This window comes from Carlito syrichta, unplaced genomic scaffold, assembly GCF_000164805.1.
Source record: "Carlito syrichta isolate Samal-C Ts95f unplaced genomic scaffold, Tarsius_syrichta-2.0.1 Scaffold315349, whole genome shotgun sequence".
Classification (NCBI taxonomy): Eukaryota; Metazoa; Chordata; class Mammalia; order Primates; family Tarsiidae; genus Carlito; species Carlito syrichta.
In genome coordinates, this window is record NW_007259445.1 from 442,254 (window position 1) to 467,292 (window position 25,039).

A 25,039-nucleotide genomic window follows, 5' to 3' on the forward strand; every position below is an offset into this window, starting at 1 on the left:
AAAGCAAACTCAGTTATGCTTTTCTTACCTTCTCTACACTCTTATTTTGAGTCCATGATAAGAAATGCACATCGCTTTTTTTCCTTCAAGATTGTTTAGGTTCATAAATACTGAATTAGATGATTTACAAAGTTTCTTGTGAAGCTATGAGAGGTAAGAAAAGAACCTATCCATTGCATGAGTCAGTTATCAGTCTGATTATATCCTAAAATGGGTATCAATTTCAATAAAAAGATAAACTGCATTCTAATAAAAATTAGTTTGGCACACAAATGTAAATTATATGCTTTGCTGCGAATTTCTTTGTGTGTGTGTGTGTTTTTAATTTGGGTTTGTGTTTTGATGTAATCTTAAAATCTTTATATATACATTAGTATATATACATGGATAATTATATACATAGATGAATACGTGAGTTAATACTTTTAAGAAAAAACTTACCTATAGAACCAAATAATGATAATACCAGTTTAATAGTGGGTAATTATTGACAGGACATCTAAGTGTGACCAATATAAACTGTGCTTGAGAATATAATCAAAGTTTTTGTTGTCCTTGAAATGTATTAAAACAAAACAGAGAGCATCAAATTGGGAATTAGAAGACTGACATTTATACTTAGAATATATGAGTCCACAGTATAACACTGTTACCTAAGATGTGTATTCTTTGAAAACCACCAATATCTTTATCTCTGAAACTTGTTTTAATTCAACAAATATTTATTGAGTAACTACTATGGGATAAGTCCTAAGCACACAGAACACAATTTCAGGGAGCTCAGAATCTTACAGTGGAGTTGCTATGTAAATAAACACGTGTATTCAGGGCAGTGGAAGAATGAATACAGTGAGTAAACAAAAGTAAACATATTGTGCAGTTGCTGCAGAATGAAAACATTAATAGTACCAGAGTGGATAAAGGAAAGAAATGCTGAATACGGCAGTAGCTATTTCAGAGCTTCAGTAAAAGGATGCAGAAAGATAAATCATGTTGAAATAGTTTGTATGCTGTTTTTTTCATTTGATGGGGGAATTTTGAACTGTGCAATATTCATCACAACCTTCTTTTTTATTCCTGCTTCTGCCACACCTGGTTAAGCTTCTGGTCACTTCATAGGTAAGCATAAAAAATACAAATGTGTCTAACTTGTGCCTTCATAAGCAAGGTATTTTCCTCAGAAAGTTAAAATAAATATATATCCCCTTTGAATAAGCAAGTTACTTAGGGGACTGGCAGTAAAGAGAACAATGGAAAATGAAATATGATGAACAACCTTCTAAAATTTTGCCTGACACTAAGCAAGTTTGCAATTAAAGTCAGAAAAAAATTGTAATTGTTACTGGTAAACCAGCAAGCATTGAAGTTATTACTGGAGTGAGAAAAGAGCCTACCTTTTAATGATAAGACAGCCAGAAATGATTAGAATTTAAGTATCCTATAAAAATCGCTCACATCAACAATTCTGTTAGGATTTGACGATCCAGGAACCATTTTTCACAATTTATCCACCAAAAATAAGGATGATAATATTCCCTTCATAGAGCAGCTGCAACAGGGTTCAATGGACCAGATTCACCAAGCTCAGTACTGGATACATAAGTAGAAGCTCAGTAATAGCTCCTTTTCTTGACCATCATTCCTTTGTTTTTGTTAAATCAATTATTGGACATACTCATGGCAGTTATATGAAGCAAATAAGGAATGCCATATATTCAAATAGTATTTGTGTGTCTAAAGTGTGAAATTTAGCAGCTCATCCTTTGGGCAAGACCACAGGTACAAGTATTCAAAGAAAATATAATAGGAAAAAAAGGAGAATTGAGATGGAAATATAGTCGAACAAAAAAATCTATATACTGTGAATTATTGTGACTATTTATTTTTTTAAAATTAATCTCATCTGGAAAATCCCAAGAATACTGTAATCTTGTAAATAAAACAACTTCATTATGTTGGAAAATGCATCATGTAAGATCATGTTGGTTCTGACAGTAAGTTTGGTCTTAAAATGTATAGTGGGAAGTTTACTACAGATCTGTTCAGTATGGAACTACACACTGAGTGATTAACGACAAGCTATAGGTTTTTGTGTTCTCCATTCCATGGAAGATATGTATGCAATATGATGACTGTTGGAATGTCGTTATATGAAGCCTCCCAGCATATATGGTTTTCTATAAGAGTTCTGAAAGATTCTTTTTTCCCCCCTAGAAAGAGAGAATCAGGGTTATGGGTGGTCACTGATTTGTTTGATTTGTTTTTTCTTTTATTTCCCAACATTAAGTCCTTTACAGCTGGCAGAAAGCCAACCATGAGCCTTTTGAGCTTGGTTGCCTAAATGGGGTTTAGATTAGAAAAGAAAAGAAAAAATTATTAACCCTATAAGAAATTAAAGTGTATCGATTATTTTCCTATTCATGTTTCCAGAGCGCCAAGAGAAATATGTTGTAAGTTAGATTGGACACATTTGTAATATCTCTACATAAGCTATGATTATATGAAACAACTTAAAATTCCCCTGCCAAACGGCAGATATGTTTTAATGGAAACTTGTCTTTATTACAGACTTTTTTCTTTATGCCACTCTTCATAATCTGTAATTATATGTTTATTTGCAAATATCTGTCTTCTTTACTAGACTGTTCTTTTCATGATGATAGGAAATGTTTATTGTTGTTTGCTTCATAGTTGCATCCCCAGTGTCTAGTGTACTAAAAAAAATGAATAAATTGTCAGAAGTGCTTGTCTATTCTTTCTCTTTTTACTACTGTGCTTTTACAAAGTATGACTCTAAAAATGGTTTACCATATTCTGAAGGAAGTTAGTAAGAGAATAATGGTTTATTTGCCTTGTATATAGGTGGGGTTAAGGGACTACTTCAAACTCATTCACTCACTATGAAAACAAAAATGGAAAATTTCAAGTGCTGGGAAAGATACGGAGAAATTGGAACCATTGTGAACTGTTGGTAAGAATGTGAAATGATGCAGCCACTGTGGAAAATGATATGGCAATTCCTCAAAAAATTCAACATAGAAGATGGGGATTTGCTACACTCTGGTTTTCTCACTTGTAACATAAACTCATTGCATATACAGAATTCACATGATATCTCACGTTGCCTCTGAGATTCAAAGGACAACTTGTGTAAGGGGAACTGATTTGATTGTGAAGATCATGCTGTTTGCTGTGCTTTGATTAATAAAGTTCTTTGTCTCTGACCCAAGATTATGATGTCTGCTGCTGGCTTTTATGATGCTGTAACTGGCTGACTTCTAAGTTTTCAAGCAGGGCAAAATCTCAAAACCTTCATAGTTTTTGACAGTGCCCTATTTTTGAAAAATTTCTTCAAAGGTAATAAAAATATGGGAAATTTCTGTGTGCTACAATAGGGTAGAGTTTTACATCTCATACAGTGTTTACTTATGCCAAAATCATTAACTTTTAAGCAGCAACATGTGTTATTAACACTTAAACGATTAAAAAATAAGTCCTAAGATTTATTTTCTTAAAAATTTTACACTAAGGCCATTGAACATTGATAGAGTTGAAGAATACAATAGTGCATTTTATATGCTTTCTACATTTACATTACACATTTCAGAAATAGATGCTCAAAATGCAGAGGTAGTTAAATTTTCAGAGGGTGAGATATGTATTATAAGCACAGTGCTCTCTGAATACATAATGTCCCAATGCTGAATTTAAATCTAATTTTGTGACAGCTGTAAAAATGGCTACCTTGTCGAGAAACACAAAGAAATCAAATTTATGCTATTATTTGAAAAGTTAAATAAAGGGTTGTTCTGAATTTTAAATCATAACGTTTCTGCCTCTAGTGAGGTTCTTGGGAAAATGCAATTCTTCAGGATATATTTATAAATCACCTTTCATCATAAAAGAATTTGAAATAATTTCCAAACATAAGTAGGCAAAAAAAAGTAAGAGTGGAACTTCACACAGAAAGTATTTGTTCATGAACATATAGAACAGAACAAATACATTGTTCTTAGCACTAAGTGTGCTGAAAATTGTTTGAACAAGTCAGGTTTGTACTCAGCTCATATCATGCCAACATTTCCAGGCCAAAAAAATTATTAATAAAATAAAAGAAAAAGCCACCAGCAGAAGTCAGTAGGAAGAAAGGCTGATGTCACTGATTTTACAAATGAGCATAGGGAAAGAAAAAGAGGAAGATTTCTACCTTTATAAGCCACGTGTATGATAATAAAAGTTCCCCCATAGTTTATGTTTGGGTTTTGAATTTTACTTTAATTGAGTGACAAAAGAGAAGATAATAAAATAAATTTGAATGCCATCACTTGAATGGAATCTGTTAAAGCTCATAGTTTTCAAATGTAAGCTATCCAATTTCATTCTTAGAACAAATTTAAACCGGTAGTTATATTTTTTTTCATCCTTTCAAAAGTCAAAGAGCCTATCCCTAAGTATAAATGCAAACCTGAGTTTAAGAATCTTTTAAATTATACATCTTGTGAACAGCATATGAAATATTATACTATGAAAAGATATATGATCAAGATACATTTTGGTACATATATTTATGTATATGTAGATAGATATAGAGGTACATATATGTATAAAATTTTAAAAGAATGCACAATTAAAAAACAATGATATGGAAATATTTCTTATCTATGGAGTAATAATCTTTCACAATGTTTAGGAGGAAAAACCACAAAGAAAAATAAAGAAGGTGATATCACATTATTTTAAAGCTAGAAAGATTTTCTAAAGAACTTTTTCCCACATTACTAAAGCATCTTTGAGATTTTCTTAGCCTATAGGCCAATATTAATGGTTCTTTATAGCTAAGGAAAGAGAAAGTCCTTGTTAGAAATCCCAGGAACCATACCTGTTCCTTAAAGCCATGTGGTAAATATAATGAATGTTGACAAATATTCTGGCCTTTCTTTTGGACTTGTCTTATGCTTGTACTTCTCTGCCCTTTTTGAAGTAATTGCAGTCATATGATTTGCTTCAGTCAACAATATATATAATAGACATATCCTGAGGTACTTCCCTACCATAATTTTAAAAAGTAGTACCTGATTCCATTTGCACCTTCTTTGTTTCATTCTGTGTGTGTGTTTGTTTCTTCTGCCATAGCAGTTATGGGTAAATATCCTGAGATGGGGCCTCTGTAACCCCAAGTTCCCCAGCAGCTATGGTAAAGAAAGCTCACTTACTAGACACTGTGGAATAAATAGATTAAGCAAGAAATAAACCTCCATTTTATGAAAGGAATGAAAATGTAGGGCTATCTGTTATCACCATGTGACCTCACATGTTCTAATTAAGTCATATTTCAATTTTTATGTAGTAAGTAAAATGAAAGGACGTCAAAATTTCCTAATATGAACTTCTCAAATTTGTTTTTTGTTTCCTAAATCAGTTACTTTCTCTCAAACATCTCCATAGAAATTCATTATAATATCTCTCTTTTGAGTTGAGTTATCTGTGAGGATAGAAGGAGTTAACCTAAATTTAATTAAGAAAAATCAATGAATCAGACAGAATTTCTCATTAAATGATTAAGCTACTTCTCAATAATAATTTGTTCTAACAATATAATAGAAAATACACTTAAAGGTCACTTGATTAACTCTGTGGGATAAAAATTGATTGCATTATTGTTAGAATGACGGAAAAAAAAAAACAATGCAAGTGGCCTTTACTCACTATATATAGATATAGATATAGATAGATAGATAGATAGATATATCCCACCTCCCATAAGCTAATCAAAACACTGGTGCTCAGGAAAAACAACACTAAAAAGACCATATGTGAGCAAGTGGATAAATGATGGCAATTGACACTTAAAAATTACTGTAAGTGAGAATTTTATCTTATGTTAAAAATTGATAGAAACAAGTGTTTTTTGAAGTTATGGAATCAAATACTTTCAATTTAAATTTTGTGACAAATGAAGGGGAATAGTTTGGAAATCACAGTTTATAAGAACATGAGAAATAATCTTATTAAATTTTCTACTAATATCGTCATCCAGAAAATAGTCAGCAGTTATTTAACACTGTCATCAATATCTTTTTAATGCCAGGTTTATTAATGCACATTGTACCCCACATCTTTAAAATAAAAAAAATAAAAAGAAAATTATGGTAATACTTTTTTATCTTTTAAATTTTATCATTATTTTTTGGAGACAGGATATCACTGTGTTGCCCAGGTCGAACTTCAATGGCATGATAATAGCTCACTGCATCCTCAACCAGCTGGACTCAAGTGAACCTCTTACCTCAGCCTTCCTAATAGCTGGGACTACAATTGTATGCCACCATACCTAGCTAATTAAAAATAAATAACTTATATATGGTCTAGCTATGTTTCCTAGGCTTAAGTTGAACTACTGGCTTCAATTGATCCTCTTGCCTCAGTCATTCAAATTGCTGGGATTACAAACATGAGCCTTTGGGCATGACCAGTAAGACTTTTTAAAATGCTTAATTCAATATGCATTAATGGGTAAGGTACTCAAGGTGTTCAGCTGTATAGCAATATTTAAGCATTTTTAATACATTCTCTTTTCTTCTTTCCCTCTCTTCCATTTCCATGTTTAATTTTATATTTAACTCTTGTCCAATACATGAATTATATGTTTAAGAATAATTTAAACAAGGATGAATTCTAGGTTTTGATAGTTGGTGGAAGAATGTTATTGTATAAAATAAACTCAATTTTCCAGGACCTTGTGGCCCCACAGAACATAAATAAAAGTAAAACATAACTCATTCTATTCACTTTTTAAAAAAATCTAAAGTCAAATTTAGTGAAATTTTAAAGGATACATAAAGTCAAATTATTCTCAAACAACTGAACTCTTTCCCTGTTGGATTATTGGATATTACTAAAGAAGAAAATCATAAATCTGTCCTCATTGAATAATCTATTCACACATGCCAGATAATATCCTCTGATGTTTAAGTATTACCTGAAAGTCTTCTCTTTTATTTATAAATAAATCATCTGAAATATGATCCAGGATCTATATGTGCTATGTTCAGGGGATAAGTGTTTAATCAAGACAGAATATGTACTGACAATACTAAAATTATGAGAAAGGAATGATAGTCTCAGAAGGAATTAAAGATGGCCTCTTGGCTACAATGTTTCAGGTCAAACTGCAGGATGTTCCTAAATTTTTGCTAGTTACAAAGGTCGATATAACAACCATTTATTTAGCTGATGGGAAATTTAGTCCATCCTTTGAGCATCCTCAGATGATGGCAGATTCACTCCCCCTTGACAAGTGATTGATAATCTTGTTTCTGTGAATTCAGATTATCTCTGTTTAGAACAATTATTATCATTGGAAAGTCACAGGGATTCTAGACTCTTGAACGGGAGCTATGGAACACAGTTCTTGTTTATTAGGTTTTCATTCCTATTTCAGTATGTATTTTGCAGGTTTAAAAATCTATTAGACTCAGTTTTATCACCTGTAAAGAAGAAAATCATGGTACCTAATTAATAAGTTTTTATAAACGTAAAGTAAGGTAATTTTAATACAATACTTAGAATCATGCTTAGAAAATGGACTTAGTAAATATAAGGTGTGCTATTATTATTGTTGATGTGGCAAATAGAAACCTACTTCAGCTATCCTCTACTTCCACACACACGTGTGTGTGTATGTAAGCAAAAATGGCAAACCTCCTGCCTCTTGCCGATGATGTCTCCTTTTTGATTGCTCTAGCACTCATGCCATAAGAGTTGAGATAGACAAGTGAGACTTCATCAAACTGACAAGCTTCTGCAAAGTCAAAGAAACCATCAAGAGAGCAGGGAGACAGCCCACAGACTGGGAAAAAGTATTTCCCAACTGTATGTCTGACAAATGCCTAGCATCTAGAATCTACAAGGAACTCAAACGTGCTGAAAAGAAAAAACAAACAAACAACACCATTACAAAATGAGCAAAAGACATGAATAGACAGTTCTCAAAAGAAGATGTACAAGTAGTCAACAAATACATGAAAAAATGCTCATCCTCTCAAGTCATCAAAGAAATGCAAATTAAAACTACACTGAGATACCACCTAACTCTGGTCAGAATGGCTATTATCAATAACTCAAAAATCAACAGATGCTGGGGAGAATGTGGCCAAAAGAGGATACTTCTACACTGTTGGTAGGAGTGTAAACTAGTACAGCCTTTGTGGAAAACTGTGGCAATTCCTAAAATTTCTAAAAATCAACTTTCCACACAATCCTCTAATCCCCCTACTGGAAATACACCTGGAAGAACTCAAATCACTCTAGTAAAAAGATGCCTGCACACATATGTTTATCACAGCATTGTTCACAGTAGCAAGAACTTGGAACCCACCGTGCTGCCCATCAAAAGAGGATTGGATTAACAAAACGTGGTACATATACATGATGGAATATTACATGGCATAAAGAAGGACAAAATCACGTACTTCACAGCAACTTGGATGGACTTAGAATCTATAATTCTAAGTGGTCTTGCACAGAAACAAAGAACTAACTGTCACATGTTCTCACTCACAAGTGGACCTTGAACAATTATCCTAATACTATAAGGAAATGAATGGCCGGCGGGGGGGTGGGGAAGCAGGATTGGCAGTAAGGGGACTCTGCCTAGGGAAGAGGGGGCACACTGGCATAATGAACATTTGTATACCCAATTCTGAATTGTACCCCACATCTTTAAAATAAAAAAAGAAAAAGAAAAATTAAGTTTCACACTATACTAGTGTGTAATTATTTATGTATGCCTCCAATAGTCATGAACTAAAAATGGCAATAGCAATTTTAAAGGTGTTGCTAATACCTCTTCTCCATCATTATCATTTAACAGATATTGGTTAAAGTAATATAAATCTCAATACAACTATGTTATCTCCCCATTAATACAAAAATCTGTTGTTATAATCTATATATCATATTGTTAATATTTCAGTGATCATATTCTGTGTTTTCATATTCTGTGTTTTGAATAAAACCTAGAAATAAAGCAATAAAATGCCCAATATTTTCACTGTGGTATAGTACTTTGAAACATGGTGATTGTCAATTTATGCAATTAAATTGACAATGACCTTATCTCCATTGTTTAAATTTTTATGGTACTTATAAATACAGAAGCAAAAATAATTTGAGAGTTATGAGAAATGCAACCATATAACAATTTCAGAAAAGTTGAAAATTAATGTAAGCGATATTGTATTTATAATGAACAAGTTGTTAAATTAGTTATAAACATTAAATCCTTGTCAACTATATTCATATTGAAGTTTCTGTTTAAAAGGAGGGAATACAAAAAACTAACTTATTTTGGAAAAAAATTATGAATTAATTTAATGGTAAACTGTAAAAATAATAATATATTAATACAACAAACATTATGCTATTGATTCTGTTTTCAGATGATTAACTTGCAGGCCAAACTCCAGATTTACTAACTAACAAAGGTATTCAAATGTTGAAAATTTGTAAAAGTTGGGTTAGAACTAAATCTAGACAGTTGTGTTGTACATCACTTACACTTGGTCAGTGACACTAGATGTGTTATTTGATTCTACTGATCCTATAGATACAGTTCATGATCTTTTTCTCAATATCAAGGCCTTATTTATATAGCAGTAAAACAAGATTTTGTAACCCTGGGAAGCTCATTCCTTTAGTTCCTATTACTGATATTGAGAGGATGGAGACCATTAAATCATACTGTTTCTTCTTTATGATGTACTACAAAAAGAATTTCTCATTCTGGTCATTAAATTTTGTTTTTCATCACATATTGTTTTCTTTTACTTTGTGAAACTAGAAACCAATCATGTTTTCCAGATTTGTTTAGGGTATCAGATGAATAAAAGACAAGTTTAATGTGGTTCTAACAACAATATAAGGATTCAGAACTTGACTTTTATAAATTAACCTTGTTCTTGGTTTCTTCTTATTCTCCTTCCGTTATTATCTCTTAATATAGTTCTTACTTACTTGCACTTACTTCATGTTATTTTGCTATGTATATGATGTTTTTATGCTGCATCAACTGATTTTTTGAAGTTAGCTATATATTAAATATTAACATATAATATGTGAGTTTAATATCTTAGCTTTGGATTCTTTAGTAACTTCAACCAATATAGGGAGCAGCAAATGAAGATAAAATTGTCTTGGTCAAAAACACAAAGAATTAGTACATAAAAACAACAATAACTATACCAAAACAATATATATCTTTTCCCCAAGACTCCTTAAAGATTTAATGTATCTAGAGCTAACTTTATATAAATAATAATTATATAGTAAAAAGAAAATTATTTATATTCATTTGAGTCAGATATGAAATTAAGAAAAGTCTGAAAAATGACTAAAGAAAGAGGTCGGGTGAGGTGGCTCAAGCCTGTAATCCCAGCACCTTTGGAGACTGAGGCGAGAGGATTGCCTGAGTCCATGGGTTCGAGGCCCATGGGTAGAGACCTTGTCTCTACAATAAATCAAGAAATTAGCAGGGTGTGGTGGCATGCACCTGTAGTTCCAGCTACTTGGAAGGTTGAGGTGAAGGCTCACCTGAGCCCAGCAAGTCGAGGCTGCAGTGGCCATGAGCAGCATGCATTGCACTCCAGCCTGGGGTACAGAGTGAGACTCAGACTCAAAACAAAAACAAAAACAAAAGTGTCAATAGAAAGCTTTTAGATTTCAAGCACATTGAACAATAGGCCAAAAAGTATGGTTTTGGGAGGCACTCAAGTTTTAGGTTCTAAATTTTGTCTCTTGTTGCTTACCCTATGGGAGAGCTTTCATTCCTGAATGATTCAACCACGTGTGTCTTTATATAACTTCCTATGATAGTGGGTGATCGATAAAATTGCACAGGAAAGAACACAGGACCAAAATTGTAAAAAATATCCTTTCTGAACGATTGCTATAAGCATTCTCATTACTGTGCTTTCTTAGTACAAACCCAAAGGACTTTTCACATGCAGTTAGTCCACGAAAATATCTGTCACATAGCATTAGTCAATGTCTTTAGTGGCTACTATTCTCCTCCATCATTCATTCATCGTAAATTATTTTGCCTATCTTTAGAATGGTGGCCTTACAAAGAGCAACAGAATACCAGATGGTCATTGCTGCGGTTCACTGAGTTTATATCCTAGCAGGAAGTTAGATGATTGCTTTTCAAGGTTCTTATCATGCATTGAACAGTCTATTTCACCACAGGGCATTCTGGATCTGTCAATATATTTTTGGCATGCTCTATACTTTTTTTTTCTTTAACTCATGTGTCTAGAATAATCATATGAATGCTTTGTAAACACTAAGATAATTTCTTTTTTCTGTCTTACATTTTTTGGAATGTAGATTATTGTGAGAAATGAATATTGCTTAATCTTTATGAAAATCTGTTTTAATTTTGGGAAAAATATTATTAAACTCTTTAACATAGTTTCTTCAAAAACATAAACTTTCCCTAAACAATATTGATTTTTCATTTGGAAAATGTACTTTAAAATTCTTATTTGTCAAAACAACTAAACAAACAAGCCGAAATAAACAAAGGCATTCATGGAATCATATGACTCAAAGATATACAGAATTGGCATAAATAATTAAGACTTAGTTGTCTCAAAAAGAGACAGACTTTTGTCCTAAATTTTTAAAATATATGTTGTCATCATTTTTCTAGAAATTTCACAGAAAGAAAAAGAAGTGAAAATAATTTAATTAAGGAAATAAAAGCTAAACTTACACTACATTTTCAAAACACACATTACTAACCATTATACAGAATGTCTCTTTACTGTCAAATATAATGGATTTGTTTAAAATAAGAATGATGAAACAAAAAGCTTGAACAATAAAGTAAGCCAACAAAAATATTTGAGTTGTTATATTTATGTTGGGACAAAAGTTAATAACTTCCTGAATGGAAGAAAACACAACTTGCGAATGCAAAATGGGGAAAATAATGTGTGAGTTGACTATTAAAGATATGATTGATATCTGCAGCAGTCAGCAAGGAGTGATTATATGGTAAGAATAGGAGGACCTGATTTTCTTCTGTGAACACCTATTGCTTATAAAAGAATGCCACCCTATCTTTTCGCATGAAATTAGAGTACACACTTTGGGCAGTAACCCAGATCACCAATTACGTCATCTTTGAAATACAAAGCTCCCATATTCAATAGACTATGAATTTCATGCTGCCTGGAGCTGTCCCATCCATCATTATACTTAGAAATGTGGCTTGTGCATAGTGAGTTCTTAATATACATAAGTTTAATTATTGAATATACTTCAAATTTGAGAACTTTCAGAAATGGATAACTCAGAAGTCTTACGTCACCCTTGAGAAACATATTTTTACCAATGATGTATATACTTGCTGATTGCAACCTCATTTATTAAGCTAATATGGAACTTAAAATTCCCCTTAATCACTAGGACTCAGAAAAATTAATTCCACTGCTTGTGTGGTCCCAGAACCAAGATATATTCATCCTCTGGTACTGTCAATTTTCAATACCTCATGTCCCGATGCTATTTTTATATTCACAAATATATCTTTACAGACAAATCTTAGTACATTGGTTCTGTTTTGGTCACAATCATGATGAAAATAAGATAGTAATTACTACTGTTGAATATTATTGACTGGATATTTTTCATCCATTAATTAATATAACCCTTATGTTAATATTATAAAGTAAGTAGGACTGCTCCAGAAAACTGGAGTCTGAAAAATTAAATATCTAGATTAAGGTTCTATATCTTAATGGCAGTGATACAAAGCAAACTAAGGTTTGCATTAGTCCAGAGTCCACTGCTTCTAGAGTTCTTTACTATCTCATTTTTTAAAATATTCTTCATTATATCTGAGTTCCAGGTACATATTTATCTGTCAATAAATATTTTAAAATATATCAAACACATATATAACAATAAATGATAGCTATTACTTTTACATGATTTTTAAAATAATACTTTACTTCTATATATTTGGAACCAATTAGCATGTTTTGAGCACCTTCTATGTGCTTAAACATTACATAACTATGCCAAAAAATATTATCTTATTTAAGCTAATCTCTTTAACCTTCACAATATTCTGAGATAAGTAAAAATATTCCATTTTTGATATAAGAATCAACACACTGAGGTAGCACCTGTCAAGGAGTTAAATCAATTCATAGATCTGGTGATCTTAAATACAAATCATGTGTCGTTTTCTCCAACATGCTAGATATTACTAAAACATTCTAATCAGGACACTTTTATCATTGTGCAACACAAATGTACTTTGCAAAACAAGACTAGGGTACATGAGAGGGCTGTTGAGGATTGGCCTGATTGTTGATTGAGAAGCCTACATTTTCCAGGGAGTGATGAAGGAGGAGTAAATGACCTGTGACACTTGCACATTTTTCCTTGTGGCCTGACATCCCTGGGATTTTGCTGGCAGGTTTTGAGGTGATAAAATAATCCCATCACCTAATGATTCATGCTTAAATTGCTTGTTCTTTAAAAGGCATGCACAGAATGTTGTTCTTATTAGTATCAAATATGACTGTTCACATTAAGACACTGGATCTCTATGTGAAATGAGCTAATGAAAGCAGAATGCGCCCAAAGAACGTTGCTCAGATAATGGCATATGTGGTAGTGGAACTCCAAGTCTGTCCTAAAACATTTTCGGAGATAATATTTTAAATGATGTGTTTGAAAATCAACTAAATCAAATCATCAATGCTTCAATCATCAAAAAAGAATTCTTAATGCATGGTTCATAACACTTTTATATTCAACAGTGGATTTGAGTTGCTTTTTCTTTGGCAAATAATTGTGACTGCAAACATGATTCTTTATAATTCAAGAGCTTACAGGAACACATTGTCTTCTTCTTTGGGAGTAGGCCTAAGGGGATCAGAGAAGGCAGTTTACAGGGGTTCTATATATCAAATATATATATTTTAAGTACTACAAATTTTAACTACAAAAAAATGTTAAAAAGTAACATTACACTGAATAGACAAAACTGGACTTTGTTTTGATGTAGTACTTAAAATCCACTACAGAATACATTTTTATTTTTGCATTGTGCAATTTATGATTATGTTTAATCACCATATGAGAATGAATAGAAGTGTTTTGTGTTTTAATTTAATAAAGTATTTTGCAATTTTTAACTTTAAATTATTTTTCTTGAGTTTTATCAATAACCATATCTATTAGTAATGTAAGATCAAAATTATATATCATACCTTAGCTTTAATTCGTGTGTAACTAGGACGCACTGTGTTTAGCAAAAATAGCATTTTCTGTTTTCTTTTTTTTTGCTTGTTATAAAGACTTGGGGTACAATTCAGGGTTAGGTATACAAACTTTAATTATGCAGGTACCCTTGTTGATGAGGTATGCCCCTCCCTCCCCTAGCAGTTTGCATTTTCTGTTTTCTAATGCCTTTGTGGGGTGGTTTCCAGATGTTAAACGTGGAGTCAAACAAGTATAATAAACACCCTTCCATTAGCTAAGTCATTGCTACTTTGGAGGGCTTTTCATATAGAAAATATAAAAAATATTTGGCTAAAAATTATCTCTTCTTTCCTTTTCTCCCAACTGTTGTTTATCATTGCTCAGTCCAGTCCCCTGGTTTGGTATTATACTTTGATCCAGAAAATTGTTGATTAAACTTTCTAGCAAGAAAATAATATAGCATGTAGCGATGCACAAGCTGCTGTTCTTTTTCCACCATTTTCTATACCACAATATAGTGGAAGGCAATCTTACTTCCAAGAATAAATTACTTTGCTCTGTCAAAGGCAGCAGTTCTCTCGTTAGACCTTTTGCTTATCTGTACTGTCAAATATTTGGTTTAGGTCACATGGCACCAGTTTACTATTTGACATCTACATCACTGGCATCCAAGCCTTCTCCCAAAAGGATCTAGCCTGTCAGACCAAAATAAACTCTTGTCAACATTTTATAGCAACATGTCCCTTCACTGATCAGTGTTTCCCCTGAACTCTCTTATGAATTACAAGATCTTTACTTTTGCTTATAAATATACTCAAATCATTGAGACAACATAACATCCTTTTAATATTTTCTTCTTTTTTTTTGAATCAGAGTCTCATTCTGTCTCCCAGACTGTAGTGCAATGGCACGCTCACGGCCACCTGCTGGGCTCAGGCAATCCTTCCAGCTCAGTCTTTCAAGCAGCTGGAACTACAGATGCGTGCCACCATGCCTGGCTAGTTTTTGTGATTTTATTGTAAGATAAATTTGCAAGATCTCACCAAATTGCCTAGGCTGGTTTTGAACTCCCGGGCTCAGGAAATCCTCTAGCTTTAACCTTCCAAAGTGCTGGGATTACAGGCTGTGCCACCATGCCCGGCCCAAAATTTATATATTCTTAATACCATCTTACATTTTCTATGACTAACTCTTTAACTTTTACTATTTTTATTCTTTTATAAAATTGTTTATCATTTTTGTGGACCCAGGTTTAGGTTCATGTATAATACTATAATGCATACATTTTTATATACATTTTTCTACATACATACACTCATTTATCATACATACACTTTCATTAGTTTGCTCTGGAGTGTGTATATCAAAATGCTATTCCAAATACAGAATATAATTACAAATTTAAGAATGTTTAATATAGAAATAACATCCATTTTACCTTGTCTGTAAACTGCTCTTTTTTTTTTTTAGCAGGGAATGTTGTGGGCACTGGGTTAAGAAGGACTCTGAGGCCACATCAAAGCTCAGTGGGAATAAATGTCACTAAAATGTCTATCAAAGAAGGGGGTGTAGAAAAACCATGTGCTTCAGGTACTTCCATTCAAGACTTGAAGCACAGAAATTAGGCTTCTTCGTGTGTCACAGGATATTGCCTAGACCAACATCAGGCAGTTAGTTCCCTTTGACAAATACTAGCAGATGGCGTTGATAACATCCATCCTGCCTGTGAACAAACACAAAAACCTTTGCACTGTACCCTCTAGGTTGATGTGGCGTTCATTTTTTCTTAATTAAACTATCATTGTTAGGAAGCATCAAAAGAACTCCCTAAAAGCAAAGGTTTCATCAAGGAGAGACTCGATGAAAACTCCAAGGGAAGCAATGAGTAGATCATTACAGAGTTATCAGCCCCCTGCAAAGTTATAAATTAAAGAATCAGTATGCTACCAAGTGACAAAGAATAGAAGAGAGGAGGCATGGGCCGAACAGTCTCCCACCTTTTCTGTTGAACTGAATGATGGCCACACACATTGCAAACACACTAGTCCTCTATTCTTTAAGTTTTAAACAAAAGTCCCTTAGTGGGAGATAAATCACGCCTTAGAAAATTAGATCATGTGCTCTGTGAAGTATGACTTAGACTCTTCCCTTAGCCAGTGGATATTAGTAACACATGAGAACTACTTTTGGGGCTGGAAAGGAAAATTTGTACTTTCTACATGAATTATTGCCTTATTCAAAATGTTCTTGCTCTATATAGTTTGTATTTTTAGCAACCCTCTGTGAAATTTCTTAAAGCATTGTCCCCAGCTGAACTTCCTTCCATTCAATGGGAGATATTAATATGTTCCTTATCAAGATGCCTAGTGTACGCTTCACATTCTGCTATTCAAGCAATTAATGCACATTATTGTGATTACTTGATTACTTTATTATCTGTCTCTCTGGACCACAGGTTCTTAAAGGCGGGAGTCATTTCTTAATGAATCTTTTGATCCTAAGCTTATTACACAGTGTAGGCACTTGATAAATACATCTCAGTGAGATAATATATTCATTAGTATTATTGCAGAGGAAACAAAATGGTGAGTTTCAGAAGCTGAAGTTAATCAAATACATTTCCAAAAACAATGGCTGGCAGTTTTTGACAGATAAACAGTCATAGAAGTTAGAACGAAAGCCCAAGCAAATAAACCTGCAGGGACCTAAGAATGAAGTACAGGAAAGTAGGGTAAAAATTCTGGAAACAGGCTTGAACCCTGAAACCAAAATGGCAACAGCTTCAAAATAATAGGAGTGATGGTTTTGGAAGTAGATTTGGATAGAAGAGACTTGATATTATTCATTTCAAATTAGTCTTTGTTGACTGTATATCTTTCTTTAGGGAAGAGGTGGTACCAGGTGCTAAGGGAAAGTGGTATGACAAAGCATAAATAATAAAATAATATATAAATAATAACTTCATAGGTACCTGGTACTTTCTGTATGCTATTACTGTAAATGTCACAGTATTATGATTCTAGTATTTCTACCTATCTCTTCATCCCACGATAGCTAAAGGAATCATTTCCAAAATAATTTAATTCGTACCCAAAGACTCTAGCTAGTAAGTGGAAAAATCAGTATTCAGAATGAAGTCTTTCTGACTGAAAATTACCTGAATTGAGGTGGAGAAGAAGGAGTCTCATAACAGAGATTGATTTTCAGTTAGTATTGAGAAGCCTCTATTGAAATCTCTTCAAAATGCTTCTTGGTTTTAGGTATCTTAATTCCTTTCAAATACTTGTTTTTAAAATTTTTAACAAATCTTTAATTTAGGGAGTTTTTAATGACTATGTCTTTTGTTTGATTGGCATATAACATTTCATTTCATCTTATTATAAAAATATTCCTAAAGAGAGATGCAAATTATTGTAGTGAAGTGACAAAGTGATAAAAAGATCAAGCTACGGAACCAGAGATTGTTTCAAATGTGGCTTCCTTACCACACCGTATTTACTCTCGGGAGACATTTCTGCATTGGATGCTGATGTTTCTGCACATCTTGTGAGCAATGGTTCCATCTGCCTTTCTTCTCTTTGTACCAGACTACTTTTAAAAAGACATTTGTATAGAAAATAGCCTAAGAAAGCATAAATAATGTCTTCTACAAGAATTAAGGTCTGCCTTGCTTACAGCCTTAGGAGACAGAGATAGTCGCTCCCTCTAGCGGAGAAGAACAGGCATGCTTACTGCCCATTAAAAAAGATTCAGGTTACTAAACCCATGGTTCATTTCCTATAATACCACTTAGTATGTATGTAGATATCTCACACTTTTCATGTCATTCTGTGAGAACTAAGGTTTGGGGAACTGGGAAAAAAATCTTCATACTCTAGTACTGCTATGAGTAATAAAACTATCTGCTTCTGACCCAAGAGTCTTGTGTTTGTTATTGTCAGCAGTGAAACTGTTGCAGAGAAAATTCACTTGCAAGTGGAATAAAATCTCAGCCTCTTCTTGGTTCTTTATCTTTCCTAGTTGAGCAATTATTTCAAAAGATATGAACTTTTGTTTTCCATTAATGTGAAATTTAAAAGCGATAATACTCATACATTTCTTAGCACATTTTTCATGCTCAGGTAAATGATAGGTTATAGTGTTAGTCATGCAGCAAGAACAGTAACAGCAAGGCAGTAATAGTGGTGGCCATGATAATAACAGTAGTAGTAGAAGCACAAACAGTAAAGGAATTTAACATTTAAAGAATGCCCTCATGTAGCAGACATTTTACTAAGTTGCAGGTACAGGGTATTTTATTTAACCCTTACAACAATGGAACCAGTCCCTTTTCCTTCTTTCTTTTTCTTTCTTTTTTCTTTTTGGTTAAAAAAGGTAAATGACACGCAAATTGTTAAGCTGATTTGCCTGAGGTAACTCATGATTACAGAGCTGGGATATGAAGCTGACTAGGTCTGATTATTAAGGGTTTGTACTGCATGCATTTGTAGCCACATGTTTGGAAGATAGCTATGAAGTAATTTAGATGGTCTTTGGAAATTCCCACATCCCATTCATAGAGGAATTACAGAAATGTATGTCAAAAGATAAACAAATTGTGTCACGTTTCTCATTCATTTGTTAGAGAAAAAAAAGTCCAGAGAAATAACAATGTTGGTCTCCATATTATCTGAAGGTAATATCCATTGATGAATGTACTTAGCTAATGTTGAATCTGTTTTATTTTCCAGGCTTTGTACTTTGAACCATTTCCCACATTCTCATATTACTGTATTTTCCCATAGCACAAATAATCCTTACAGCATTAACTATAAACAATACAGCATATTAAATTCACAAATTTCCATGTTAAGTCTTCTACTCATAGGTCCGGTTAATATTTCTAGTGAAAGCAAAATAGTGATTTCAACAGTCTAATTCAATTTCTAAACATTATCAATGCCATGTTTTTCCAATATGTACATATGATGGCATACAAATACACAATATATGAGTAAAATTGTATATAAATATAGAGATGTATTTCACTTTCATATGTCATAAGTGTTGTCTTATCATAGCAAGTAGTACTTTTCCATATTTTCTATAATTTGTCATGTAAAATATGAGATATATATGTGAAGTGAAATATATATGAAATGAAATATATATAGATATGAAATGAAATACATATATTTCAGATTTTGTACAGGTTAGCACCAAACACATTTTTCAAATATAATGGCTGATAGCAACCCTTCTTTTTGAATGTGTTCATTGAGTCCGACAAATATTGAATTGGCATAAAATAAAAACAGTCTGGTATTGGTACGAGAACAGGCATATACCAACAGAACCAGATACAGATCCCAGAAGCAAAGCTCAATTTCTCAATCAACTTATTTTTTTTTTAATTCTCACTTTTATTTTTTAGTGTTTTTAAATTTTTTAATTTTAATTATTTATTTATTTATGTTATAAAGATGTGGGGTGCAATTCAGGGTTAGGTACACAAATGTTGATTATGCAGGTACCCTTGGTGGTGAGGCAAGCCCCTCCCACCCACAGCAGTTTCCTTCAACTACCAATCCCATTCCCCCTCCCCTGAAGGTTTCCCACTACTGCCAATCCCTTTCTTATAGTATCATAATTGTTCAAGGTCCATATCCACAATGGAATATTATGCAGCCATAAAGAAGAACCAACTAATTTTTGACAAAGCCTCCAACAATAACCACTGGGGAAAGGAGAACCTATTCAGTAAATGGTGCTGAGAAAACTGGTTGATGACATGCAGAAGATTGAAACAGGATCCCTATCTATCCCCATACATAAAAATTAACTCTAAATGGATCAAAGACCTAACCATAAAACCTCAAACTATAAGAATCTTAGAAAACACAGGGGACACCCTTATGGAAATTGGAACTGGGAACCAATTCCTGATCAGAATCCTAAATGCCCATGCCATAAGAAATAAGATAGACAAGTGTGATCTATCAAACTAACGAGCTTCTGCAAAGCAAAAGAAACCATCAAGAGAGCAGGGAGATAGTCCACCAAATGGGAAAAAATATTTGCCGACTGTATATCTGGCAAAGGCCTACCATCCAGGATCTACAAGGAACTCAAATGTGCTGAAAGGAAAGAGAAAAAAAAAGCCCCATTAAAAAGTGGACAAAAGACATAATAGACACTTCTCAAAAGAAGATATATGGGCAGCCAACAGACACATGAACAAGTGCTCAGCCTCACTCATCATCAGAGAAATGCAAATCAAAACCATAATGAGATACCACCTAACCCCAATAAGAATGGCCATCATTAATAAAACAAACAACAAGAGATGCTGGTGAGGATGTGGAGAAAAAGTAACACTTCTACACCATTGCTTGAAATACCAACTAGTGCAACCTCTTTGGAAGATAGTGTGCGATTTCTGAAAGAACTAGAAATTGACCTTCCATATGACCCAGCAACTCCCCTCTTGGGAATATACACCGGGGGGAACTCAAATCATTCTACAAAAAAGATACCTGCACATGCATGTTTCTTGTAGCTCTATTCACAATACCAAAAACATGGAACCAATCTTGCTGCCAATTGAAGTTGGACTGGATAAAAAAGATGTGGTACATATACACAATGGAATATTATGCAGCTATAAATAAGGACAAACATATGGACTTCGCAGCAACTGGATGGATTTAGAGTTGATCATATTCAGTGATCTATCACAGAAACAAAGAACAGAGTACTATATGTTCTCACTCACAAGCGGACCTTGAACAATTATAATACTATAAGAAAGGAACTGGCAGTAGTGGGAAACTGTCAGGGGATGGAGGGTGGGATTACAGTTGAGGGAAACTGTTGAGGATGGAGGGGCACACCTCATCACAAGGGTACCTGCATAATCAACATCTGTATACCTAACCCTGAAGTACCTCACATCTTTATAATAAAAAAGAAAGGAAAAGAAAAACATTTTTGTTTTGTTTTGTATTACCTCTACAGATGGGAACAGGAAAATCCCACGAGGCCGTATTAACCGAATTGGCTATGCAGGTGAGTTGAGGGTGGCCATCAAGGATATACCCAGTCACACAGCTGTAGCGGATCTTGTCCCCAACATCGAACCTTGTGCCATATAATATACCTTTGGGCGGAACTCCAGGGTTTCCACAAGAGCTACTCTGCAATTCTGTGGAAGAAGAAGAAAAGGAGATTTTATGTTTATTTTAACCCTTTTTTTCCTGTTTTTGATTTATAAAATTATATGGAGACAGTATATTTTTTTTGTAGGGGAATCATACAAAAGAAAATGTCTTCTATTTCAAATACATAACAGGGAAGTATGGGAAGAAAACCAAATTTTACTGCTGGGTAATATTTGTCATTCTTTGTACTAGAAAATTTTAGATATTTTATAATACTAAGTCTTCATAACAAGATTTGAAATCAGTATTACTCATATTTTCCAAAGAAATAAAACTGAGGTTGATGACATTTATGTGGCTTCTTCAAAGTAACCTTCCAATAATATAGTAATAAGTGAATTCACTTTCATTAATATGATCATCAGTACATAAATGCTTCTAATTTACCTTAAACTGTGAAGATTCTTGTAGAACAAAATACACATTGTAGGTGCAAAACTTTTTCATATAAATGAAAAAGATATGCTGGAGTAGAAAATGGGTACATTTTTTAAAATAGAGAGATTGAACTAGAATTCCAGCTCTACCATTTGATATGAACCTTGGATGTATAGTAAGATTATAATAATAAGCACATATAGATGTAACATTTTAGTTACTTCAGTATGCAAAATATTTTACTGGGGTGCCAAAAAATTATATGTATATTTTAAGAGAGATTATCTATGAAATCTATGTATTACTTTTAGTTCATCATAATCAGAAGTGTCTGGATACTGATGGTAACCACTTTGAGTACCTCTTGTAATTACAGAAGTAAAGCGTAACTTGTATTCATTTTTGTTATCAGTATGTATTATTACAATTTCAATAAAGTTTTTTCCTTTCTTAAAATGTGTATACTGTTTTTGACAGTCTATGTATATCAGAATGTTTTATTTATCACACTCTCTAATAGTTGATGCTTAAAAGCAAACAGGTATACATTTCTAAAGATATTTCTTAGTAATATACAATCCAGAAAAAAATCCAATTTAATTTTAGTTAAAATATATATATAAAAACAATATAACTTAGAGAATAAAGACATTTCAAATAAATTATTTTTCCTTATATTATTTTTTAAATTTTCTATTATTACATTGCTATATTATCTTTTTTTAGCTATACTATAACTAATAATCAACAGAAACATAAACAGTTATAAATTAATAAGATAATATTTTCCAATACTTTAAATAATATTGCTGTACAAATGTTAATTTTTTAATTTTGACATTTTTACTATGGTTACATAGTAGTTATATTAAGATAAACTAATTATGAGTACATGGGAACTACTGTTTTTGCAAAATAATAGATAAAAGCAATGTTGCAGTGTAAAAATAAGATATATTCCCATGTTGCCTTGATATTTAGTTCATTTGTGCAATTAGTAGGTTCCATATAATATCATTATTTTAAACCAAATAACTATAAACCTCTGTAATACTAAAAGTATTAATGTCAATATTAAGTAAAAGTATTAAAATACAAATGATTCATGATAGATAGCTGCATTTTTATAAAAACAAATGACACATACATAAGAATTATAAACAGAGATGATATTTGTATCTTTTATCCATAATGGTTGATGATAATTTAGGAAGAAAGTAATGTCAGTTTTCTAAACTTAACATTAGTTTTGCAGTATAAAATTTCCAATGCAAGTAAAATAAAAAAATCACAGATTAATTTCAAATGTGAGGTCAGTTTAATCAAAGAATAATGTATTGAGGACAGGACATTCAGAAAACTTGTTAAATATTTTAGTGATAAAATATTTACCATGATTTAAAGACACTTAGTTTTAAGTTTCTCAAACTTGGAAATATGAAGAACTTAACTAACATAAACTAAATATAAATTATTTTGATAAATAGCAGGAAATTTATTTAATATATAATCAACTTAAATTTGTAAAATATTTCAAATGTCAGTAATAAAGTTTAGTCATTTCTAATATTTCACTTTAATATGTCTCTAAGACATATACTATGTGCATTTTCAGTAACAATATAAATTTATTGTCTGTCAATTTCAAGCAATTAAAAAAATACTTTGAATTTAACAGTAGTTTATTTTGAAATATTTATTTTTGGAAACTTCATTGATTAATAGATGAGATGTTTGCTGCAAAAGACAATGAAGTTAATAAGTTTTGATAAAATGAACAAAAATTAAATCCCCTGACTATAGTAGAAACAAAGGAAATACTTTTAATGAAACTACCTCTTTTGGCCTGAGAGTCAATCCACTCCTCTGCCTTCCACATTCTAAAAAATAATTAAGGTCAGGACTTCAATTATCATAAAGTTATATATCTAGGAGAAAAGTAGTTTTCAAATTATTTCACAGGAAGCAACTTTGTGGGGGAATAAAAGGAACATGAGAAGGCAACTCTTAATAGTTATACTCAAATTTAACTTTGATTTAAACAAACCAATAAATGTTGCCCTGAACAGAATACCTAAAGCAAAAATGAAAAATATATCTGAGGAAGCCTGTGAATAAATAATAACTGTGAATGGAATCTTAATATATTACCTAGTCTCTTAACCTCTTTGTTTGTTTGTTTGTTTGTTTGTTTTGAGTCAGAGTCTCACTCTGTCACCCAGACTGGAGTGCAGTGGCTGCTCCTGGCCACCGCAGCCTCGACCTGCTGAGCTCCAGCGATCCTTCCGCCTCAGCCTTCCAAGTAGCTGGAACTACAGGCACGTGCTACCACGCCCAGCTAATTGTTTTTTATTTATTGTAGAGATGAGGTCTTGCCAAGTTGCCCGCAAAGGCAGGTCTTGAACCCTCAGGCTCAGGCAATCCACTCACCTCAGCCTCCCAAAGTGTGGGATTACAGGCTGAGCCACCGAGCCGGGTTCTCTTAATCTCTTAATAGATTACCTACCTGTATTGTGCCTGAATTATTTCTAAACCCACATACTGATGAAAATCTAAGATATTTCAAAATAAAACTCAAAGATCATTTTAAAGTGTATCTGATCTTCACCTTCAGGAAATCCTTGCTGTGGTTTCCCCTTGCTCATCAACTTTGTAAATAAAAACATGTACCTGTCATCCTTTGTTGACTGAGTAACTCATGGAAATAGGTAAGAGGTTTTGGATTCAGCTTGAATAGATCCTGTTTCTATAGTCATTGTTCATGGAATCTATTTTTTGTCCTTTCCCAATCTTAATTTGAGACTTTTCTCTAAGCTGTTTATGTATAAATTTTGATAAAATTAATGTTGCTCTATAAGCATGCACCAATTAACCGAACACCACCTCCTTTGCTTTCTGAGTTAACACAATGTGAGAAAGTTAACTGTCATTGCTAAGTTTGGACTTTGAGCCATAGGCTGTTATAGGCACTTAGGCATTTATTTGTCTACTTATATATCACAAAATACCCAACACCATATATGTAGACAGAGAAACTGAGACTGAAATGGATTAAGTAACTTACCCAAAGCCACCAACTAATAATAAATAGATTTTTGGTTCAAACCTAAGTTTTCTAACTTAAAAGCCTTAAATTATTTCACAAATATATTGCTATCTAGAAAAAAGCAGATACTCATTCT

At 32.7% G+C, this 25,039-nt stretch overlaps 1 protein-coding gene across 1 annotated transcript in view; it reads right to left on the minus strand.

Annotated features, from left to right (window-relative positions):
• Positions 1-25,039, minus strand: part of LOC103275163 (CUB and sushi domain-containing protein 3-like) — a 715,868-nt gene that overhangs the window by 398,311 nt on the left and 292,518 nt on the right. The window contains exon 4 of the mRNA XM_008072573.2: positions 21,269-21,463. Within this exon, the coding sequence (XP_008070764.2) occupies positions 21,269-21,463 (195 nt within the window). The remainder of the gene's footprint in view (positions 1-21,268; positions 21,464-25,039) is intronic.